Source organism: Lynx canadensis, chromosome E1, assembly GCF_007474595.2.
Source record: "Lynx canadensis isolate LIC74 chromosome E1, mLynCan4.pri.v2, whole genome shotgun sequence".
Taxonomy (NCBI): Eukaryota; Metazoa; Chordata; class Mammalia; order Carnivora; family Felidae; genus Lynx; species Lynx canadensis.
In genome coordinates this window covers 38,367,947-38,390,366 of record NC_044316.2, presented here as the reverse complement: position 1 = coordinate 38,390,366, position 22,420 = coordinate 38,367,947, and the positions used below count along the sequence as shown (strand labels likewise).

General features: G+C 50.8%; 1 protein-coding gene and 1 long non-coding RNA gene across 3 annotated transcripts in view; one reads left to right on the top strand and one right to left on the bottom strand.

Moving 5' to 3' along the window:
* The window catches only part of LOC115500849, a 30,485-nt gene that overhangs the window by 2,889 nt on the left and 5,176 nt on the right, over positions 1 to 22,420 (top strand). For both annotated transcript variants that reach the window (XR_003964654.1, XR_003964653.1), the window contains 2 exons: positions 3,104 to 3,415; positions 6,033 to 6,229. This is a non-coding gene — a long non-coding RNA (uncharacterized LOC115500849). The remainder of the gene's footprint in view (positions 1 to 3,103; positions 3,416 to 6,032; positions 6,230 to 22,420) is intronic.
* GSDMA (gasdermin A) lies at positions 382 to 10,649 on the bottom strand. Its single transcript, XM_032591174.1, has 11 exons — positions 10,436 to 10,649; positions 10,075 to 10,255; positions 6,626 to 6,791; positions 5,734 to 5,830; positions 5,161 to 5,208; positions 4,728 to 4,751; positions 4,208 to 4,228; positions 3,415 to 3,569; positions 2,873 to 2,987; positions 1,707 to 1,780; positions 382 to 988 (listed from the first exon to the last, which is right to left on the bottom strand). The coding sequence occupies exons 1-11, from the start codon at positions 10,647 to 10,649 to the stop codon at positions 746 to 748; spliced, it is 1,338 nt and encodes a 445-aa protein (XP_032447065.1). The 3' UTR covers positions 382 to 745.

Below are 22,420 nucleotides of genomic sequence, written 5' to 3'. Positions count from 1 at the left end.
TTTAAAAGTTATGGGTCAGTCTTATTCTTGGGTACTTTTTTTTTTTTTTTTGAAGACTCATCTGTATCTTCTATTTGGTACACTTGAAAGTTGTCCTACCCTTGTTTTGGGTTTGTATCATGAACAAGCCCGTCCCAGTCTCTCAACCCAAGTCCAGAGGACCCTAAAGCCTCCTCTTTGAAGACAACCTGCTTTGATGATCTTCTCACTTTAGAAGCTAGATTCCACATTCTATACCCTCATAAGTTGTTTTCTGGGCATTTCCCAGAATTATACTGCAGGCAGTATAATAGTATTCATGTATATATGATCTATATGTAGTGTGATAAGGTCTACTTTTTTTTCTTTGGCAGAAGTTAAAAAAAACACCAGAAGACATTTCACCCAAAATAAAATAATATTTTCCATTAATGCCAGTAAAACTTGAGTTTTGGAAGCATAAGAAGGAGGGATTGGGATAAGAAATGAATTCGTTTTGGTTTTGCTGAAATGGTTCATGGTTCATAGTTTTAAAAGTTTGAAAGTTTCTACTTTTAGAGGATTTAAGCACCAGCAGATGGGTTGCGGAACTGCAGGGGGAAGGGGAGAGATAGAGCTGGACAAGTGGAAATTGCTTATCTTAGGTGATCAGCTAGGTTTTCTGTCATCTTCAGCCTGGTGGCTCTGAAATACCCTTGGGTGATAAGGACACAGCACAATGAGGTAGGGAGGCATTCAGGAAGCAGGGAGCAAGCGAAGAGGCAAGTTAGGAGGCCTTGGTCAGGAGCTGCAGGAGGGAGAGGCCAGCATAAAGGGCACAGAGGCGGGGCAGGGTGTCTGGGTCCCACATGTACTGGGGGCCCGATCTCTGCACTTCAAGCCCACTCAGCCCCACTAGGGCCTCTGTGAGGGTCAGTTCCTCCTCCCCAAGGGAGGAGAGCAGGTCAGGCTGCAGGGGGAAAACACCCTCTTTATCCTGTAGGAAATTCTGTTCCATTGTGCTCTCCACCTGCAAGGAACCAAAATAGCATGAAAAGAAAGAACTGGAAACGTCTCTTCCTTTCTCCTAACACATAACCACAAAGAGGGCTACCTTTTTCTTATTATAACTCCTTTCATTACATTACAACTCCATGTGGGCCTTTTTTGTTTTTTTAATGTTTATGTATTTTTGAAAGAGAGACAGAGTGTTAGCTGGGGAGGTGCAGAGAGAGAGGGAGACACAGAATCTGAAATGGGCTCCAGGCTCTGAGCTGTCAGCACAGAGCTCAATGAGGGGCTCTAACTCATGAACCATGAGATCATGACCTGAGCTGAAGTTGGACGCTTAACCAACTAAGCCACTCAGGCGCCCCTCCATGTGGGCCTTTTAAAAGCTCTGTACAGTGGCCAGTGCTTTTCTTTTTAGCCCTATTGTACACATTCAGAGACATTAAGAGATTTGCCCACATCACTTGGCTGTGAATAAGCAAAACCAGAGTTTTCTGACGTCTCAAGCTGAAAAACTTAGATAATGGCACAAAATTTACTCTTCTACTTCTGGTTATAAACTAGCAAAAAAAAAAAAAAAAAGGGAGAACACGGAGAAAAATGAGCGTGGGCATGAGCCCCTGTGATACGACAGAGGCCCTTCAGGACAGTCTGTCATTAGGCTCAGTCTGTGTCTTTCCACTGGTTCTAGCTGACTCCCTCCCAAACTCTCTCTAGCACCTGCTGTTTTTTCTCACCAGCTTTAGCTGCACGGGTAGGATCTTTTTCTCCATCGATTTTACCAGCAGCTTCTGTTGGGCTTCACTTAGCTCTGGAGGGAAAAGAAAAGCAGAGAAACAAATGTGTGGTGTGGGTACGAAGGGGACTACAGACTCGAAATGGATGCCCTTCCAGAATGTCAGTGTTAGTTAATCCACACATTTATCCACGGTTGAATGCTTGCTGCTCTATGCTAGGCACCTTTGCTGGGTGTGTCAGCAAAGTCATACCCCTGCATTCAGGGAACTTGCAGTGTAGTGGAGAAGGCAAAGCCACGTGCAGTGACAATACAGGGTATTAAGGGAGCGATGGAACGATAGCCGAGGGGGTCTATTTTGGTCTTGGCATTTGAGGGCAGACTTTTTAAGAGGACAAACATCTCAGCTTACTCCTGAAGGACTAGAGCATTTTTCTAAGGGGCCATGTTTCATGCAGAGGGAAGAAGAGAATTCAGGGCAAGATCAGAAGATGTTACTCTCTGAAATTAGAGCTAACAAATTTCAGAGTGCCTGGATGGCTCAGTCGGTTAAGGGTCCGACTTCAGCTCAGGTCATGATCTCATGGTTCGTGGGTTGGAGCCCCGCGTCAGTGCAGAGCCAGCTCGGGATTCTCTCTCTCCCTCTCTCTCTCTGCCCCTCCCCCACTCACGCTTTCTCTCTCTCAAAATAAATAATAAAATCAAATAAAGCTAACAAATTTTGATACAAAAGTGATGAGCTAGCCATATGTAGAAATTTTAAATACGTGGCTGGTAAAGCCAGGGTTACTTCCCAACCTCTATTAGCAAGACTAGGCCACCTTCCCAGACTATCCAAGGTGCCCAAGTGATGCCTTAGGAAGGCAAACAATTTTTTAAAATTTTTGTTATTTTATTTTATTAAAAGAATCTCTGTGCCCAACGTGGGACTTGAGCTCATGACCCCGAGATCAAGAGTCACATGCTGTACCAACTGAGTCATCCAGGCACCCCTATAACCAAATTCCTTAAATGTAGGTATATACTACTTAACTGTGGTATAATTTGCCTGGCATGCATTCATTCATTCATTCATTCATTCATTCATTTGTGTATCTGGGGATTCATTCAGTGATTCATTCCTATCGCCGAAAATGTATATAAATGAAGACGTTATTCTCCATTTACCTGTTAGGGCTCCAAGGAAATAGAGGATGGCACCCATAGCCTCCTTTGATAGCAAGACATCTTTTGGGAGTGCCTCCAGGGTCACTTCATGTCCTTTGTCTAGAGCCCCTTCAAGCTGTGGGGAAAGGTGGGCAACTAAGTAAGATAACACAATGAAGGGGCCAAGCATAATGCCTGGCACATAACAGTCCCTGGAGATGTGCTAACTCATGTCCTTGCTTCTTTATCAAGGTACAAAGTCATAAAAAGTACTGGACACCTTGGATTTCTTGGTCCCTGAGCCTTGGACTCTGCAAAGGAAATGTTCCAGTCCTCTTTCCAAGAAAAGGGCCTGCTGGCCTGCTGCCCATCCTCTGTCGTGCCTTGAGGGAATCTGCATCGTTTGCCCTTTTCCAGAGGAATGAGGGAGCAGTGGCCGCCTGGCAGTCTGGGGGGCACCTGGACAGCCACCCACTGGAGGGAGACATCCACCTACTGTTGACTCCCCCTGCCAGTTGTGACACCCACACGTGTCTACCAGCAACCTTTCTCTGCGACCTCACCGTGAGTTCCAGGTCTTGTAGCTCCTTTTTCTTCCCGAGAAGTTTGCTGAGGGAGGTGAGCAGGGAGCTTTGCCCTACTTGGCTCAGCCTTTCCACTTCTTGGATCTCTCTTTGAACTTCTTCTTTTAGTGTCTTGAAGTCCTCATGTTCCTCCCCTATTGGGATAGTAAACATGGTAAACAAACCATCTGCCATCTGGCAGCCTGCCCATTCAGTCAGCATTCTGCCTGCGGGGCTCCTTCACTCAGCCTCCCTCCAGTCCCTGTGCTCTGCTCCCAGCCTGAGCCTCGCCTCTCTTTCTTCTTGACCAAGGAACAGGATTGTGAAGTTTCTGCTAGCCTTGACTTGTGGAAGGAGTTGTGGTGATGGTCTGGGCAAGGAGGTGGACCAGGACCCGCATTAATATCTAAGGGGGGAGTTGATTGTCCCTGGGCTCTCAAGCCCCATTCTGCAGCAGTAGACAATTGATTCCCCTTTCTTCAAAACTCCAGCTAAGAGTTGAGAAGGAAAGTCTATTTCCCCTTCTTATGAATTAGTTGACAAAGAATGACTTTGGTGACTGAGTGAAGGCTAGCATGGATGGGTCTATATCCATGGACGTGGGTAGATCAAGGTTAGCTTGAATCTTGGCCTGACTCTCCAGGGGCCTCGCATCCTAAGAATATGTCCTGGAGAGTGGCTTCCTGGAAGTAGCTCCAATCACCAGGACCTGGGACTCAGCACTTCCCTTTCCCTCCCTTCACCCCACTGTCTTCATGCCAAAGTCATGGGAGAAACTTACAAAATTCCTTACCGGCATCAGATGCCAGGATAACTGAGGGGGAAAACAAAAAACAAGAATGTACTCCTCCGAAACAGTAGCCATACCCAGGGGATGACACATTAATGGGGGTTAGGAAACGTGTCCTGTCTCCTGGGATATCCCAGCCATCTTAAGGCTCCACCTGCTCCATTTGTGGGAGGCAGGAATGGGGCAGGAGAGAAGCTAATGCAACGTGAAAAAGGGCTCCCGGATTGACTGAGTTGGCATCATGGTGACTCAGTGGCTCCCATCCCGGGTGCTGGGTGTGGATGGCAGAGTTGCAGATGTGCGTGGGACAGGTTATAGCTAAGAAGGCCCTTTGAGGCATCAGACCACCTGGGTATCCTGCCCAAAGACTTCCCCCTTCCACCACCTTTTCCTAAGCTATTGGAATTTCAGGGACAGTTGTTTGCCGAGACCTGCTCTGCCATGTTCCCCGTTGTCAGAAAAAGACTGGAGTTTTAAAAATCTGTGTCAAGAAAGTTGCAGCGAAATGAGAGGAAACACTTACGGGTGAGCTTCTCCTCTGGCTTTTCTGAAGACAGAAACAATGCACGTATGTCAGTATAAAACCTATTTGTGCTTTTTTATCTAGAGTGGATGTCAAGGTGGCTTTATCAGTGATCATTATAAAAACACACAGAGATTATGTTAGCTCGCCCCCCCCCCCCAATTTGGGAACACACAATGCCTCCAAGTTTCATTTCTGCTTCCAGTGGTGCCTTCTGGTCTGTCTTTCTGGTTCTCTGTCTCTCTAGGGCCGTATCCATGTGCTTCTATCTGTCTTGCCTAAAGTTGGGGATAGATATTTTTGGGGACTTGGGAAACAAAACCAGGGGCTCCTTGGGGGACTATGGTATATGCTGTTAGAGGGTACAGGATTTTAGCAGATGATATCAGGGTTGGGCAGAAGATATGGGAAACCAGGTAGCAATTTCACTTACCTCCAGGAGGGAAGGTTTGCATGTTATCATTGTAGATATGTGGAATATCTGTAAAGGTGCAAGAGAGGGGAGAACAGGAGGACCTTTAACAGCTACCCACCTTCCCTTCTCCATTCTCAAGTCCATGGGCTCTGCTAAGGGCCAGGTAGGTCCCTGTCCCTAAATGCCTCACCTAACCCCCGATCTACCTCTATTGCTAGAAGAACCCTTTTCTTTCTCTGTAAATCCTTTCCCATGACAACACTATTTTCTGCCTTGCATCCTAGTACTGGTGTCTATGGATGTTTCCTCCACTGGCCACAGACTTCTTGAGAGCAGAGGCTGTGCTTGTTCATCTCTGTGTCCCCTTTCCCCAGCTAACACAGTGCCTAGCACAGAGGAGATGCTCAGAACCCAGGGATTCCTTCACTTCCTCTCCAGAGCAACCTCTGCAGTTCTGTCCCCGGCAGCTGGGCCACATTACAGTACACTCCTGCACTATTCCCTGACTTGCCACAAGACGGGACCGGGATGCCTTAGTACTAATGTGGGCAATTCTTGTCTTGAGGGGAGAATATGCCAGTGTCTGCTCACCCCACTCATCTTTGCCTTTGACCATCAGCTGTCTCACTCGAAAGGCCAGGATGCAGCCCTTGGGGATGGTTACCGCCTCCTTGTGGTTTATGGATCCCTAGGATCAGACAGTGAGGATTTATGAACCTGCAGAGATTCTGAGACATGGGGTGGGGGAGGGGGAAATGAGGAGATAAGAAGTTGAAAACCCTTTACTGGTGTCCCAGATTGTCTTTCCACCAGTCTGGACTTCATGGAATGAGCTTCAAAGCTCTTTTGCATCATCCCACTAACAATCTCTATCTCTCTTCCTGGTTCAGACACATGAAGGAAGTGGCCAGACCTGCTCCGTCACCTGCCTGTGCATCTCTGTCCCACCTGAGAGCTTCCACAGGCCCCGGTGCCTTCTTCCTCTTCGACATCTGTCTTGTGCTCATCTCCTCCGAGAAGCCTTCCATGACTAATCCTACTCTCAGCTCCAACTCATCCCTTGAAGATTTATACAAACTAGATTTAGGTATGTAGACCATTACTTATTTATGTCGAATTTTCTAAGCCTGTGTTCTCTGGGCTTTAACCTGTGTGTCTCCTCCATGAGACTGAGAACTTTCTAAGAGCAAGGGTGTCTCTCCTGTACGTTGGGAGCACCATGAGGGAAAATCCATGACTATGAGTTTCCCCTTCCTTGATAGCTCCCTGTGGCATTTGGCACAGGGCTCTGCCCACCCAGGGCACCCTTGCCAGAGAGAGGATTTGTGTCTGGCCGACAGGAGCCTGAATCTTGAAAAGCAGGAAGAACGAGGGGGTCCTTTTTAGTATCCTGGGTGGGCACCGATAAGGTAAAGTTAATGTGTTAACGCAGCCTCTAAAGAGAGGCTAAATGTAAGTGTGTGTGCGCATGTGTGAACCAAACCTGTAGTCCCAATGGGGCGAAGAATGGGAGGGAGAAGCAACCCTCCGCCTTGCCAGCTCTCTCCAGAGTGACCTCCTGCACGGTCTCCACCACCTCCATCACCACATACAGGTTCTCCCCTCGGTTTCGCATCTCCTTCAGGAACGGGTGCTCAGCTGACAGCTTCCTGTGGCAGAGGAAGCATTAAGGAATCAGCCAGAACCTCTCCAGGCATGGGCCATGGGCTTCTCTTTTCTTCGGTCATTCCCAGGAGCTAGGCATGGTGGCGTCAGGGAAAGGGTGAGGACTCTGGAGTAAGACCGAGGCTGAAGCCCAGATCTCCCGCTTACTAGCCGAGCAGTTACTTTTGAGTCTTGGGCGCCTCATCTATAAAATGAGGATAATTACCCTTCCCTGCAGAGTTGCTGAGAGGGAAACTGGGAAATCAGCTGGCACAGCTTCTGGCCTGGAACAGGCCCCTCTGGTTGCCCTTTCCCCCTTTTCCCTCTGCCTTGGGGTGCCTTCCCCTCTTTCCCCCCACCCCGTTCTTAGCCCTGTTCATCTCTCCGGGGGTCCTTTGTCCCCATCTCTCATCCTGTCTCTGCTATTAACCCTAGTTCCTTTGACCCCATTTGCTTGCCCACATAAATGTGTGCTTTGATCTTTCTACTCCCTCAAATTACCATTCCATTTCTTTCCTTCACTTCTTTGGCAAGTATCTGGAAAGCTACGCCCATACACAGTCTTTACTTCCTGTCCACTCCTAAATTCTTTTATAATTTGGCTTCTGGTTCTCCTCCTCCACTGAAATCCCAACGACCTCCTGCCCACCAAATTCAAAGACCTTCCTTAACTCTGCACAACACTGACCCCTGCTGGCCAAAACCTCCCTGTGACTCTGTCTCCTCGGGGCTTCCAGTCCCACCGTGCCACCCCGCTTCTGCTCCCACCCTTTGGGCTTCTGATTCCTATCCGTTCTGTCTACATGTCCTGTGTTAGTTTCTTTGGTTCCCTAAAATTTTACATTCTCTAAGATTCTGTTCTCAGTTCTTTGCTGTCTGAACTCTCTCGAACATCCTCCCCTGCCCCCAACCCCCTTCCTATAGTTTTCATCTTTATATGGCTCACCACCACACAGGGATCTTCACCTGACTTCTCTCCTGAGCTCTGGGCCCTCATTTCTAACTGCCTTAAAATTTTTCTTTTAGGGGCACCTGGGTGGCTTGTCGGTTGAGCATCTGACTCTTGGTATAGGGTCAGGTCATGATCTCATGGTTTCGTGAGCTGACAGCACGGAGCCTGCTTGGGATTCTCCGTCTCCCTCTCTCTGCCCATCCCCCACTCACGCTGTATCTGTCTGTCTCAAAATAAATAAGTAAACTTAAAAAATTTTTCTTTTAAACTTGAGATATAATTGACATATAACATCATATTGGTTTTAGATGTCCAACATATGCAATGCAGTGTCGTTAACTGTGGCCCCTCAGCTAATGTCTCACTGGACCCGCAAACTCAAAACGTCCAAAAGGGACTCACAATCTTTCTCTCCAAATACACTTCTAAAATCAGGCTTCTTGTTTCTGTTAATGTCATCACTTGGGTCAAATCTTAGAGTTATCTTTTTAAAATTCTCATGTATTTAATTAATTAATTTATTTTGATAAAAGTTGTATACGCTTAAGGTATATGACATGGTTTTTTTAAGTTTATTTTTTTAGTAATCTGTACACCTAATGTAGGGCTTGAACCCACAACCCCAAGATCAAGAGCTGCACGCTCTTCCGACTGAGCCAGCCAGGTGCCCCACAACGTGTTTCAATGCATACATAGAGAAATGATTACTACAGTTGAGCTAATTAACATAACCATCTCCTTACATAGTTACTATTTTGTGTGTGTGTGTGTGTGTGTGTGTGTGTGTGTGTGTGGTGAGAGCACCTGAAATCTACCCTCTTAGCAAATTTCCAGTGTACAGTATAGAGTTATGAACTGTCGTCGTCCTGCTGTACATCATATCTCCATCTTTGATGAAACCTTCTCCCTCACCCTGCAATCGGCTGTCAAGTCCAGTCTATTCTGTCACCCCAGAGGTCCCCCAGCCCCAACGGATCCCCCCTCTTTATTCTGACTGCTCTTCCCTCATTTTATATCTCAGATCCTCATTTTGTATCTCAGATGGACAATGGAACAGTGTCTTGCCTAGTCTGCCTCCTTCCAACTCCTGTCCCTCCTCCTCTAGCTTCCTTTCATGTGGCCAGATTAATCATGACACATCAAGGTGTCATCAGGGTCCCCCTGAAGCCTACAGAATAGTTCCACCTCCTTGACCAGACACCTGGGCCCTCCATGGTCTAGGCCTCCCTACCACCTCCCACTTGCTCTACTCTTACCTTTTCTGCTCCTGCCAAACCAGCTCTTCATTCTCCCTAGAGCTTCTGAGGTTTCTCACCCATGTGCCTTTGTAATGTCCTTCTCCCAGACTTGCATGTTCAATTTCTACTCATCCTTCAAAGCCTAGATCATGGGCTGCCTCCTCTGAAGTCCTTCTTCATTTCCCCAGCCAGAAGTCCCTCTGGCCTGCCATAAAACTCAGGCAAAGTCCTCCTATGGCACTTACTACTTCTCACCTATGGCACTTACTACTTCATCAATCACCTGGATTGATTATAGTCACTGTTGTACATCTCTCCTGCCCCCAACTCCTAGATTGCAAGGTTCTTGGACAAAGATGTCCTAGTGCACCCTGGCACCTAGTAGGGTATTTTGCACTCAGTGAGACTATATAAATATTTACTGGGTGACTTTCTAAGCACCCCAGCCCTTCCTTCCTGCCTCCCCAGTCCTCATCTCCTTCTTTCAACCACTACTTAACTAACTTAAAAGTTAGTTCCCTGTCAAGCCAAACATCTGAGATGTCCAGACTACCACATCGACATGGCATCTGCCACACCCCTTGTGTTGCTGGGGCAGCATTCCCGAGGGCACCTGGTGTGTGGATGGGACTGAGCAGATGGCTTGATTTATGGGAGCAGAATGCTGTGCCCAAGCTTCACTAGGGAGCAGTTAAGACCCTTTCCTTTTTTAGTGTATTTTATAGAGTCATAGTTTAGGAAGGAGCCCTAGAGATTTTCGTCGAACCCCATCATTTTTCAGAAAAGAAAACTGAGGTTCTGAGAGGACAAGTGATTTTTCCAAGGTCACACAGCAAGTTAACGTGACCATACGCATCCTCATGTGTGTATATGATAGTAGAGGGGTGGTACTGGAGGTAGTGGAAGGATGGGGGGAATGGTTAGGGAGTGGCCTGGAGGCACTCATGGGCCAGAAGGGTCATCTTCAAGAGCTCTCCTGTGGTGACCACATAGGTGAAGGTCAGTGTGAAGGCCCTGCCCTTTAGCTCAGGGCCCAAAGCACCCTTTCCAGGCACCACCCACCCCATCCTGGTAGCCCTCCAGCCCTTTCACTCTCACCTCTCCTGGTGCAAGGTCTCCAGAGCCTTGGGAGCCACACTGAGTGTCTGGACCTCCAGGGTACTGCTTCTGGACAGCCCTGCAGTCCCCGTCACCTTGACTGTCTTTGGCATGTCCACTTCTCCCTCCACTCGGGCATCCAGCATATTCTTAAAACTAAAGTTCCCAGAGTCTGTTGGATCTGCAGGAGAGAGAAGATGAAAGGGGCCAGGCTGGCAGGCGTTCCTCTTCCCTCGCCTTCTGGGAGAACTTTGGGCTACAGAACACCAAACCACATCTGGGCAGAGGGAGCTTTGGGCTCCTCCTCACAAGCCAGTGCCTGGTCCCACCCCTCTGTCCTCAACCCCGTGTCCAGACTAACCTGAAGGTGAGCTCCCAGGCTCAAGCACATCCAGGAGGGTGTAGTCAGTGCGGACATATCGGGCACCCCAGAAGAGAGTGCTCTTTCTCTTCCTCAGCACCAGGCAGAAGGGATGGAAGCGCTTGAAGTCTATGAGGCTGTCAAGAGGTGTCAGGTCCCCTCTAGGGTTTAGCTGTCTGGCCAGGGCCCGGGTGACATTTTCAAATATGGTCATTTTCTCTGTGGGGGGTGGGGGGAGACAGGAGAGTGACAAGTTGGGAGACCAGGACATGGGAAGGCCCCTGCAGAGAGAGATGGGGCTCAGGGTGTATGTGGGGGGTGGGGCTTCAAGATGCCTGGATTCTAGGAATGTCAGAGCTGAAAGGAACTAAAGGAGTCTTCTCTTTACGACGAGGAGACACAGCCCCGAGAGCTGAGACAACTTGCCCGAAGTCACAGGGCTGCTTAGAGAAGCCAGGCCTTCCCTCTGTTTGCCAAGGGCTGTTTGCTCACCCTGTATTCATTTTCTTCATGGACTCGGAGCCTGGCTAGAGCATTTCATTAGCGCTGCAAGTAAAGTTCCTCTCATACAGCTGTGCCCACCTCGTCTTCCCCAGAGAACTGTGACAGTGGGGACCTGGGATGCCAGGGAAGGAGGCAGCCACCACTGGTGCCGAGGGCCCGAGGAGGCAGATGCTGTTTACCTGCCCCGGTTGTCCTTCCTTTGGGTGGGGGGTCACTTCCCTGTACCCTGTACTTCCCTTGTGCCCACCTCCTGGTTCTTGGGCGCGAGTAGACCCACTTCCCTCCAGGTGCTACCCAATACACCCAGGCATTTGCCTTTGCTCCCTCTGCTTATAATATGCCCCCTTCCAATCCCTATTCATTAAGATTCATTTTGGGTCACCTCTTTGGTGACTCCCTTCTCACTCCTCTCCAGGCAGCTAGTGACTCTATCCTGTGTCCCCAAAGCACTTTGTACATGCCCTTCCGAAACACCTACAATGTCATGTTGTTGTGATCTGTGCACCTGACTCTCGCCTACTTGATTGTGGCCTCCCAGAGGGCAGGAAATGGGTCTTAGTCATCCCTGTAGCATCAGCACCAATCACAGTGCCTGGTGCAGACCTGGAGCTTGGCAAATGTGTGTGGAAACAATGAATGAAGAAATGAATGAATGTGGCCCTGGGAGGCACATACTGGGGTGAGAGGGCCCTGGAGAATGTGGGGTTTGCAAGAGCCTGACCTTCAGAGTCTTAGGTTTCTGTCTTTGAGGTTCAAGTCCAGGTGCTTTGGCTGGGTGGCCAGCTGGCACAGCTGGATTATTCCTGTGGCTGTAAGAGGACACAGCAGCTGGCCTGGAACTGCCTCACAGCCCCCATGGGCACCTCACAGAGTCAGGGAAGCAGGAGGCACACGTACAGGTGCCTGGGACCAGCCTGCCAACCGCATGGGCTCCAGTGTGCCTTTTTTACTCCTCATTCCTGGAAGGGCCAGGCCAGGCCAACCTCCTGGGGCTAGCCAGATGCCTTTGGGAAGGGATCAGGTGAGTGCTGTCTCCTCCTCACCAGAGAGGAGCTCACAGGACCACTCCTCACTTCTCTCTCCAAGGCCTATGAAGACACCTACCCCCCAGGGCTCTAGGGGACTTCTAGGCCCTTCTCTTCCCACCCATGTTCTTGTTCATCCCTAGAACGCCCCCCACCTCCCCTGCTGTCATCAGGCTCTTACCAGAGAGCAGTTCTAGGTTCTGTCCAGCAGCCGGCTCTCAGTCTGTAGGTTGAGAGAGTGACTGTCCCTCACCAGGACAGGCTGCCGCTTTATGCTTCTCTGGAGGCAAGGATGTAGGCTTCCAGGGACCCCGCCTGCCCCAGTGACCCCACCCCTATCCTGCTCTACTTCCAGGAGAACAGCATCAACCTGTTCCACGTGTGCCCTGCCCCGGGCCCTGGGCCCTGGCCTCCTGAGGGCTGAGGGGGTGGGGAGCTGCCAGACAGGTGCCAGCGTGGGTGGAGGGAGCCAGACCAGATAGAGGTGGCCACTGAAGGTTGGCTTCATGGGCTGAGAGGAGAGGAAAGAAGGCACGTTTGGGAGAGGGGCAACAGAGAGGCAGTGGGAGGTGTGCGTGCGCACGCACGTGTGTGTGCGTGTGCGTGCAGGTATGATGAAGGCAGCATCTCTGTTCTGTCATCATTGTGGTCATCAGGAAGTATGTAGGATACATGGTAAGGCCTTGTGGGCATGATAAAGGGATAAGAAACCCCGTGTGTCCACAGATCCCAGCAGAAAGAGCAGCTGAGAAGCTGTCCCGCATCTCTCTGCTGGTCTGCCTGCACATCACTCCCTCCCTCCCTTGGTTTTCGCTGCATATACATATCTGTGGCGCTGCTAGCTGCCCGTGCTTGTGTAGGCAGAGATGCAGATAGACCAAGGGGTTTCCTGCTGCTCTGTGTTCAGCGTGTCTGCTCCTCATGGAGTATCGTAACCACACTTACACGCACAGGCAGAGGCAGAGCGGAATTAGTGGCAAGGCTACAGAGCATGTCTGCCTCGGGAGTTGTTCTTAAGTCTGTGCCTAGAAGGAATTTCAAAAGGGACTTTACACACCTGGTTGGGTTTCTAGATGACAAATCAAGACATTTCCAAGCAAGACTCCTTTAGTGTTGGGACACGAGTCAACGTCTGCATGCGTATATAACCTGAATACAACTGAGTCTGTTTTCATGCTCTAACTTTGAGGCTCTCCTCAGTACCACTCATCCAATAGGAAATGCAGCCTTGAAAACCATGAAGGGAAGTTATATGTTTATTGAAAGTTTTCTTTCTTTTTCTTTAAAAAAAACTTTTTAAAAAAGTTAATATATTTTGAGGGAGAGAGAGAGAGTGTGAGTGTGAGCAAGAGGGGCAGAGAGACAGGGAGAGAGAGAATCTCAAGCAGGCTCCATATGCTCAGCGCAGAGCTCGACATGGGACTCGAACCCATGAACTGTGATGTCATGACCTGAGCTGAAATCAAGAGTTGGATGCTTAACCGATTGAGCCACCCAGGCACCCACCCTGTCTGGAGGTTTTCTTGAGGGGCTGGTGGTTAATGGGGGAGATCAGACCACACCACACTCAGCAAAACTCCCTAAAAACTGAATTACAACTCTGTCTCCAAAGTCTCATTCAATATGACAAATGCTCCCAAATCTCTCTGTGTCATAAAACAAAACCTTCTGGGTCTCTAGTCCCTGCCCCCTATTTTCTGGCTCACCTTCCTTCCTGTACCCCAGACCTCTCTTGTGGGGCCATCTACCCCTTCCTCCTTCAACAGCTCCAACCAAGGGCTTGGCTGTGTGGGAAGGCTGTCTTTAGTCATTCAGTCCCTGTCAATGGGCGCATGTGTGCAGAAATAGGTGTATGTGCTATATTCTTTCCATCTCTACCTGTTTTCCTGGTTCTTCCTGGATTTCCGTCTCTTCCTTTCTGTGGCTCTTAATCACTGCATTGCTGTGACTGATGCCACTGCAATCCAGCATATAGTCCTGGGCTGTGCAGTCTCTCAACCTTTATTTATTTTTATTTTTTAAAAGTTTTTTTTTTTTAATTTATTTTGAGAGAGAGATAGAGAGCAAGTGGGAGAGGGGCAGGGAGGGAGGGAAACAGGATCCCAAGCAGGCTCCGTGCTGTTAGCGCAGAGCCCAGTCTGGGGCTTGAACTCACAAACCATGAGATCATGACCTAAGCCAAAGTCAAGAGTCGTAGGCTTAACTGATTGAGCCACCCAGGCACCCACCCCTCTCATCCTTTAGATGGCCCCCTCCCCATCTTCTCACTGGCCCACCATTGCCTCAGTGAGACTTGGGAGTTTCTTGTTGGTGTCTACCCTCTTTCCACTGGCTGCAGGCCAAGGTTTCCAGTCCAGGCCATCCTCCAAAGATCCGGAGGGCAGTGATTTCAAGAAGCCACATGTGTATCTGCTCTCTCTGAGGACCTCAAAAGCCATTTGGCCAGCTTTCTCTCCTCTGACCTGGAAGTCTTGCTCCTTTCATTTCTCTTGCCCTCCTTCATTCATTCTGGACTCTACCAGACTTGCCCTTGTTCTCCTCATGCCACTCCATTCCACCTCTGTCTCATTGAACCATCCGCCAAACTGCCTAATGGCGTTCAGAAAGGGTGGCTTTGAGGGTTCAATGCAAAGAGAAGAAATAAGGGCTTGCGGGGTCAGCTAGGTTAAAGATCTTGTGCTTTGAGAATAAAAATAACCATGTCAGGCTTGTTCCTGTGCTGCTCCTCACCCCCCCCCCCACCTCCACCCCCCACCCCCTCCATCTGGATGCTTTGTAATTTTTGTTATTTTCCTAGTCCCCCTGCCTCATAGTCTTACGGATCAGGCCTCTTCCAGAGGCTCCTTTTCCTCAGAGTCCTGGTTTACAATCAGAGGAATCTGGGATATAATTTAAATTGTGCTGGAAGAGATTTAATTTAGACTAATTTGTAAGAACTCTTTAGGTGAATTTAAAATGACTTACTGAAAACAGGAGGCTGGGTGGTGCTTGGTGCTGTTTTAGGCGGCAGGCTTTGCTCTCTATCTCCCTCTGGTGGTCACTCAACAGAGGTAATGGCGATAATCACCCTTACTGTGGGCACCAAGCTTGTAATTTGCATGTAGTTGCTAGGAGATGGGGATGAGGGAAGGGAGCTGGCCTAGAGGAGGAAGCCACCTGTTCTCTGGGAACCTGAATGCCTCTCTGACCCATAGAGTGCATTGCAGACACAGACATTGGGACAGGTTGTTATTTCCTTACCCATTTTCCTTTTATTATTGTTGATTTTCTTAAGAAGAGGTCAAAGAGGACAGAGATGAGGTAGGCTGGTGGAGTTCAGAAGGGTGGAAGGTACTGATCCTGGCAAGAATGGGAAGAAGCTGGCACAGACATACTGCCAGATCTTCTCTGAGTAGAAAGAGGTGAAAGGGCTAGGGAGGAAGGTAGGCTGAAATGGAGGTGTAACCCTCTGGTAGAAGGGCAGGAAGAACATGCCTCAGAGGCATTGTATTTTATATTTCCTATGGGAGGTTGGAAGTTTTCGGGTGTAGATTGCAGACTGGGAGCTATACTTCCATAAATTCTCCTTTCTGAACAAAGTAAAACCCCCATAATTCTTTCTTATCCCCTAAAATACTTTGAGGGTTTTTCCCAAATTCCCAAATCAGCTTTGGAGCCCAAGACACCTCCAAACTCCTGGCTGAGTAGACATTGTTCAGGGTCTTGTGACACTTCCTCAACCCAAAGTTGTACTGAAGAACTACAAAAGTGTGTCAAACTTCAAGGTGTCAGCCCTCGCCGTCCCCAGCCCTCCGCTGCCAACCCCTCTATGAGGTTGGTTTGGGCAAGGAGGCCACTGCCAGCACCCAGCCCAAATCCAGGGATGCCTCCTCTGTCAGCTGATCACCCCCAGCGCCCCAGCTCTTCCTGAGTCCCTCAAGATGTACCTGGGGTAGGTGTTGGAGCTCCTGTTCATGTCATGGTTGACAGAAGAGAAGCTCTCCTCCTTGGCTGTGATTGCTAGGCCCCTCCTGATAAGACAGAGCCCCCAGATCCTTGTAAAAGATACTGGGTGCCAGATGGAGCCTTTGAAGGTCTGCCTTCAAGAGAACTTGGAGCTGAAGTGCCTGTCCATTTCACCAGCTCCCCTGGGTCTGTGCAGAGCCCCACTCTGCTTTCCCTAGTCCTGGTAGGGGAAAGCGGATGTTCAGGCCTTTCAGCACTTGAAAGACAAGAGGCATACAGGGCACAGAGTGGTGACAAGGCATTGTGGTCTCTGGTATAGAGGGGTCCATCCCTGGTATGTCAAGGCTGCAGAGTCCCACCAGGGCCTGGGTCATCTTCAGCTTTGGCCAGGAAATCCCTGAGCAGTTTGAAGTGAGGGCAGAAGAGCCCTACCACCCCCTAGAAGAAATTCTGGTCCAGAGTGTTCTCCATCTGCACAACAGAGAATAAACATCACGGGATGATTTGCATTTGGGGAACCACCAGCTTCAGAGGTGATCTGCAGTAAAATTTTAAGTTCTAGCCCCTGACCCCACCCTTGACCCCCTCTGCCCATTAGTGCTAGAGTTGAGCAGAAGCGGGCACAGATTAAGAGTCTGGAGACCTGAGTTCCATAGACAGCTCTGCTAGGAGCCTGTTGTGTGGCCCCAGAGAAGTACCTTCCTCTCTCTGGGCCAGAGAGGTCATCTGTGATGGAGGGGGTGGAGCTGCATGAGCTTCCGGATCTCTTCTAGTGCTCAAACTCCATTTTACCCTAGTTGTCATTCCTCACACCTGTCCTGCAATCCCCAGGCCCCTCACCAGCTCTGTCTGTAGGAAAGGACTTCTTTCTGCACAGACATAGCAGCGGCTGGTGCTCCTCGCTCAACGCTGAAGAGGGAAAAGGAGAGGAGGTGGTGTGAGAGACATGAGCATGTTCTCTCTCCTTCTCTTGGTGGGCAGGAGATTGTAAGGCAGCTCTGGGGGCTAACTGTGTGTGTGTGTGTGTGTGTTTGTGTGTGTGTGTGTGTGTGTGTGTTGGCTGGGGCAGCAGATTCACTCCCCTCCAGGAGAGAATGAGAGAAGATCCCTGTAAGAATATGTATTCTCCTTTCTTTGGGGGAAAAATGAGTGGAGGCTAGATGGGCTTACACCTTTTGCCTTTTCCTTGGGAGAAGGGAATGACAGGGGTTGGACCCTGATTGATCTGCTTGTAGCTTGGTTGCATGGGCATGCAACCTATGAAGTCACACAGGACCCCAGCTTGGTTTAATGCTTTCCTGTTGCCATCTTGAAGAATAACTCTTTTTTTGTTTTAATTAAAGTTTATTTATTTATTTTGAGAGAGAGAGAGAGAGAGCAAGAGCGCACAAGTAGGGGAGGAGCAGAAAGAGAGGGAGAGAGAGAATCCCAAGCAGGCCCCATGCAGTAAGCGCAAGCCTGCTGGGGGCGCTCAAACTCACGAACCCTGAGATCATGACCTGAGCCGAAATCAAGAATTGGAGGCTTAACCAACTGAGCCACCCAAGCACCTTTTGAATAATAATTCTTAATCATTTTAAGCAAGAACTCCTCTAGGTTTTATTCTTCACTGAGATCTGTAAATTACGTTGCAGGTCTGGCTTGTTACCACTGGGTCTAAGCCAGGAGGCCTGTCAGTCACATGAGGGAGGGACCCCCAACCCCACTCCCGCCCCTCAGCAGAGCCCCTAGCAGGTAGAGGATGTACCCAGCAAGCATGGTGTTGAGTTGACTAGAAGTCTCCAGCAGTCATTCAGAGGACTGAGACCCTGGCCCTGCCCCTTGGACTCCCAGAATCTCTGGGTCACCAAGATCCAGGACCCCATCCATCAGGCAGAGAGTATGGGAAATGATCAGCTAGATACTCCTACAGCTGGAAAGACAGGGAAGTTCCTGAGGAGAGGGAGAGTTCTCCCTGCACAGAGAGCAGACTCCCTCAGGGCAGGGCCCCAGTCTCTCCCTCAACTTAAAGGAGCCTTCCTCCAAGTGCGCTGAGATCTCCCTGGAGAGGCAGGCGGGTCACCCCATCCAGCCCACAAGGGCCCCAGCTCCCTCAGCTCCGCCCAGGCTACCAAGCCACGCCCCTACCATCTTAAGCCCCGCCCCCGCCCCCCACCATGCCCACCCGGGTCCCGGTCCCGCGCTCTATGCTCACAGTCTGGCCTCACCACTCTAGCCTCCTCCAGATCTTCCATGTCACCCCTCCCCGGCCTCCTACACTGCGCTGGCCCCGCCCAGGCCCCTTCCCAACCCCAGCACCCCAGCCCAGCCCCCGGGTCCCCCTACTCCCGCAGCATCCACTCCTTAGCTGGGCAGCCGCTGTTTCGGGTTTCAATGCCAGCCGCTCCTCCTCCCCCTCAGTCCGCAGCGCCAGATACTCCGTGTGTTCCCGGCTCAGGCTTAGGTGAGTGAGGGTGCAGGACAGTGGTGACCAGGACCCTATCCCGCTCCACCAGTCTCGACGTGACTTCACTCAGCGGGTCCCCCGCCCCCAGGCACAGAGACCACCTTCTGAGCCTTGGCGTTCCGTGCCCTCCCGCAGGTACCCCTCCCCAGGGGAAGATGATCGGGGCTGGTCTGGTGTTGGGTGCCCGGGAGCTCAGCTCCTTACGCTAGCTTCCAGTGGGCACTGAAGATCCTGCAGAGGGCAGAGGGACACACCCCGTCACCACGAGTGGCTGCGATAGAGCAGTCCCACGAAGGGTTGGGGACAGCTGAAGATGGGAACGGGACAGAGGGTGGAGCAGGGAAGGAAAGCCCAACTGAGACTGGGAAACCTGGGTGCACCACTGGACTTTGCCCAGGTAGTTTCCCAAACACTCCGGGGTGGGGAGTGCAGATGCACTGTAGCCCGCCTTACAGGATTCCAGTGAGACAATAGATGGAAACGTCCTCAGACCTTTAGAAAAGAGAAGAGGGGAGTTGTAAAAGATGAGGGTGCTGTTATTAGGGGAACTAGGTGAGAGGCAGGTATGGAAGAGAAGAGGGTAGGTTGCCCTGATGGTGGGCAGGGATGCAGGGGAGAGTGCAGGGCTGTGGGAGGGGAGGAGAGGGGCAAGTGTGAGCAAGGATGGGGGTGGGACAGGGGAATCATCTTGGAGATTGCCAGCTTGGAACCCCACAGCAGTGGGGAGGGGGATGGAATGCCCCCTCCAGCCTTGCCCTCCTTCTCCAGGGTGGCTTCCTCCAGCTCCTCCCCAGCCTTGGCCACCTCGAACATACAGGTTCTGCGTCATGCTCCCAAAGATTCTTCAGCTCTTGTGGTGGGTGGAGTGGGGCCGGCTCTGAGTGGGCGGGGCCCTCTTCCTAGCCACCTCCGGCTCCCTCACTTGCACCCCTGGATCCACCTTGTTTCTCCCTATCCCTCCCTTGTCCCTTCCCCTTAGAAGGGTGTGTGTGTCAGTCCCAGAGGGATGGGGGCCCTGAGGTTCAAGTCCTGTTAATTTCTTCCCTGACTCCTTGTATGACCTTGGGCAACTCACCACCCCTCTCTGAAGATCACTGCCAGCTCTGACAGCTGGTGCTGCTCTCGTGGGGGCACGCCCCTGGGTGCCAGCCCCTCTCACCTGGCCTGGTTCCTCAACCTGCTTCCCTACGTCACTTCGCAGTGTTTTCTTGGTTCTAGAGGACATACATGCTCTTGTGCTTGTTCCCACACATCCCTTGCAAGAAACTTCCTTGATGGTCTGACTCTGCATGATAAAATTGTCCCTGACCCCAAAAGTGAATGAGAATTGAGAGTTGACCTCAGACTTCCATTTGAGTACGGGACGCAAAGGTTTTGTTTGTTTGTTTGTTTGTTTGTTTGTTTGTTTAGCATTCTAGAAGAGGAAGATAGTGATGGCCCGGAGTGCAGAAATGAGTATTGTGACCAGGAGCAGATAAGCTAGATTCCAGGGACTTGGAGATGTGTGGGCGTGTGGTAGCAGTAGACCTGGAATGAGGAGAGAGAGAGAAAAACTGAGAAGTACCGTAATGTGCTAACTCGAAGTATTGGAGACACCAGAGCCATCTTCACCCATCCAAAGGGCTGTGGTGTCCAAGAGAGATGGGCTTGAACCTTAGTGTTTGCTTTCAATGCCCCTCTGGGCTCACATGACCCCTGTGCCTGCCACTATCACCCGGGCTGCCATCACTAGCCTGTCAGACCCCCAAATGTGGATACCATGACGTCCTCATCTTTGTATCTGCAGTGCCTGGCATGTAGTAGTAACTCAATAAACGTTTGTCGAATGCATGAATAGGCTTGTCTTGGCATCTGTTTTGGGAGCTCAAGGCCTCACTCTGCTTTGCTTCCTGCCTTCCTGATTTGGGGGAGCCGTTGCTCATAGGCAGCAAGGTTGCTGGTGACAAAGACCCAGCAAGATGAGGTAAAACTGTTTGTAGTCGGAACTCCCCTGGGTCTAATGGGGGAGGCACAGCCCTCCCCTTGGAACAAGCTGTTGGGTTGCTTCTGGTTTTGATGCGGATATGCCCTCCCCTCTGTAGGAGAGCTCAGTGTTGCACTCGAAAGGTCTGCATGTGAGCCCAAGACAGGAAGGGTGGGGGCTGCACCCCACCCATTGCTCCTTAACTGCCTCCCTCAGCTCCTGGGTACTCAGTCTGCTCTCTGTTCACTTCCTTTTGTAGATAACGTGGCTTTGTAGATGCTCAAGTCTCTGTGTCTGGGGTAGGTCTTGGTCTCCCCAGCTTCAGAGCTCCCCAGAGAGAAAAGACCCTATTTCTTCCATAAGCCTGGGAGTTCCCCGAGAGTTAGGTTCCTGTCTCTCCCCCTCAGACCGGGAGCTCCCTCAGGGCCGCCCCAGGCTTCTGCTCTGCAGGGCAGGAAGAAATTGGTTTTGGAAGAGCTGAGCGAGGGACTCCTCTTCTCCCACACCTACATACAGCCTGCTGGCTCCAGGATGCTGCATGTGGGTGCTAAGCTGGGTCCTGCCCCAGACCTCCCGGGTTCTTCTGGACCAGGTGTGTGGCTGGGCTCTCTTGGCACCTGGCAGCTTCGTTCCTGGCTCCTGCATGTGCCTGTAGGAGAGGTTGGTCTTGATGGAGTGCGTCTGTACCAGCCAGAAGTGTGAGAAGCAGACAGCAAAAATGAAACCGGCCAGCTGCCTACTTGGCATCTCAGAACATGGGTCCTATGATCTTTGGTCCCCAGTGGAGATAAGGATGGGGGAGAAACCAGTTATCTTACCCCTTGCTGCCTGCCTGGTGGACAAGCACAACTCAGAGGCCAGAGTGCAGAGGGAAGGGCTGAGGGCTTCAGTGATTGTTGCTCTGGGAGGGAGCATCTCTGAGTCTGTGGAGGCCCCACTCTGTCCAGCGTCCTATAATGTGCTGAGCTGAAGCTATAGCTTCTGATGCCCCCCTCCCACCAATTTCCGACTCAGGGACCCCAGCTGACGGGGGTAAAGGGGTCTCTCCCTAGGGAGAGGAGCCAATGAAGCATCTCCCCTGCCATCTCCATCTTCTGTCCCACTTGCCCTCCCTCTCCCTCTCCTGCCCTAGAACGCAAGAGGGAAAGGAATTTGAGCCAGAAGGGGCCATGGGGATAACTACCAAGATGACACTATCCAGGGCTCTAGGACCCTTCCTCACCTGGGTTCCAGGCAAAGTTTCCCTCCCTGGATCCTTTCCCATCTGTGCTCAACTCTGAGAATTGGGGTTAGGTGTCTGGGCAGGGGAACCAACTCTGCAGATCTTAAAGGTGTCGTTTCTGCTGCTTGGGATGACAGGAAGTCAAATGAGGCTCCAGAGATGGACACAGATAATAGAGACTCAGGGCCCCACCTGTCCCCCAGGCTCCCACTCCCATAGGCCTACACAGTCTGTTTCCCAGGATCCAGTGAGATGTGTCCCAGCCTGATTCCAGGAGCGGGTGGGTGAGCAGAGTGGGACAGACAGTGGCAGGGGAGAAACTGATGGAGGGTATGACAGGATTTGGGCCAAGATTCCAAGGCCCAGGCCAGGGTGTGGCTGGGGTGGAGGTCAAACTGCAGCCGGAAACTGTCCACACTCTAGTTCTTTCCCTGAGCATCCCTGGAAGTGGGGAGGCCCATGTCTCCTGAGAAAAGGGGATAGGGGGGTGGGTCTCAGGTTTTTCTGAAATGAGTCAAGTTGAGACTTCCTGAATGATATGAGGGACCTCAGCCTTGGAGTGGTGGAGGGAGCCTCAGAGATGGCAAGAGAAGGGGCTGGGGATGCTGGAAAGGAGACAGGGAAATCAGGGTGGGTCAGAGGGACTGGGGAGGTAGTGGATTCCTCTTTGCTTCTTTAAAAAAATTTTTTTTTTAACATTTATTTATTTTTGAGACAGAGAGAGACAGAGCATGAACAGGGGAGGGTCAGAGAGAGACACACACAGAATCCAAAACAGGCTCCAGGCTCTGAGCTGTCAGCACAGAGCCTGACGCAGGGCTCGAACTCATGGACTGCGAGATCATGACCTGAGCCAAAGTTGGCCACTTAACCGGCTGAG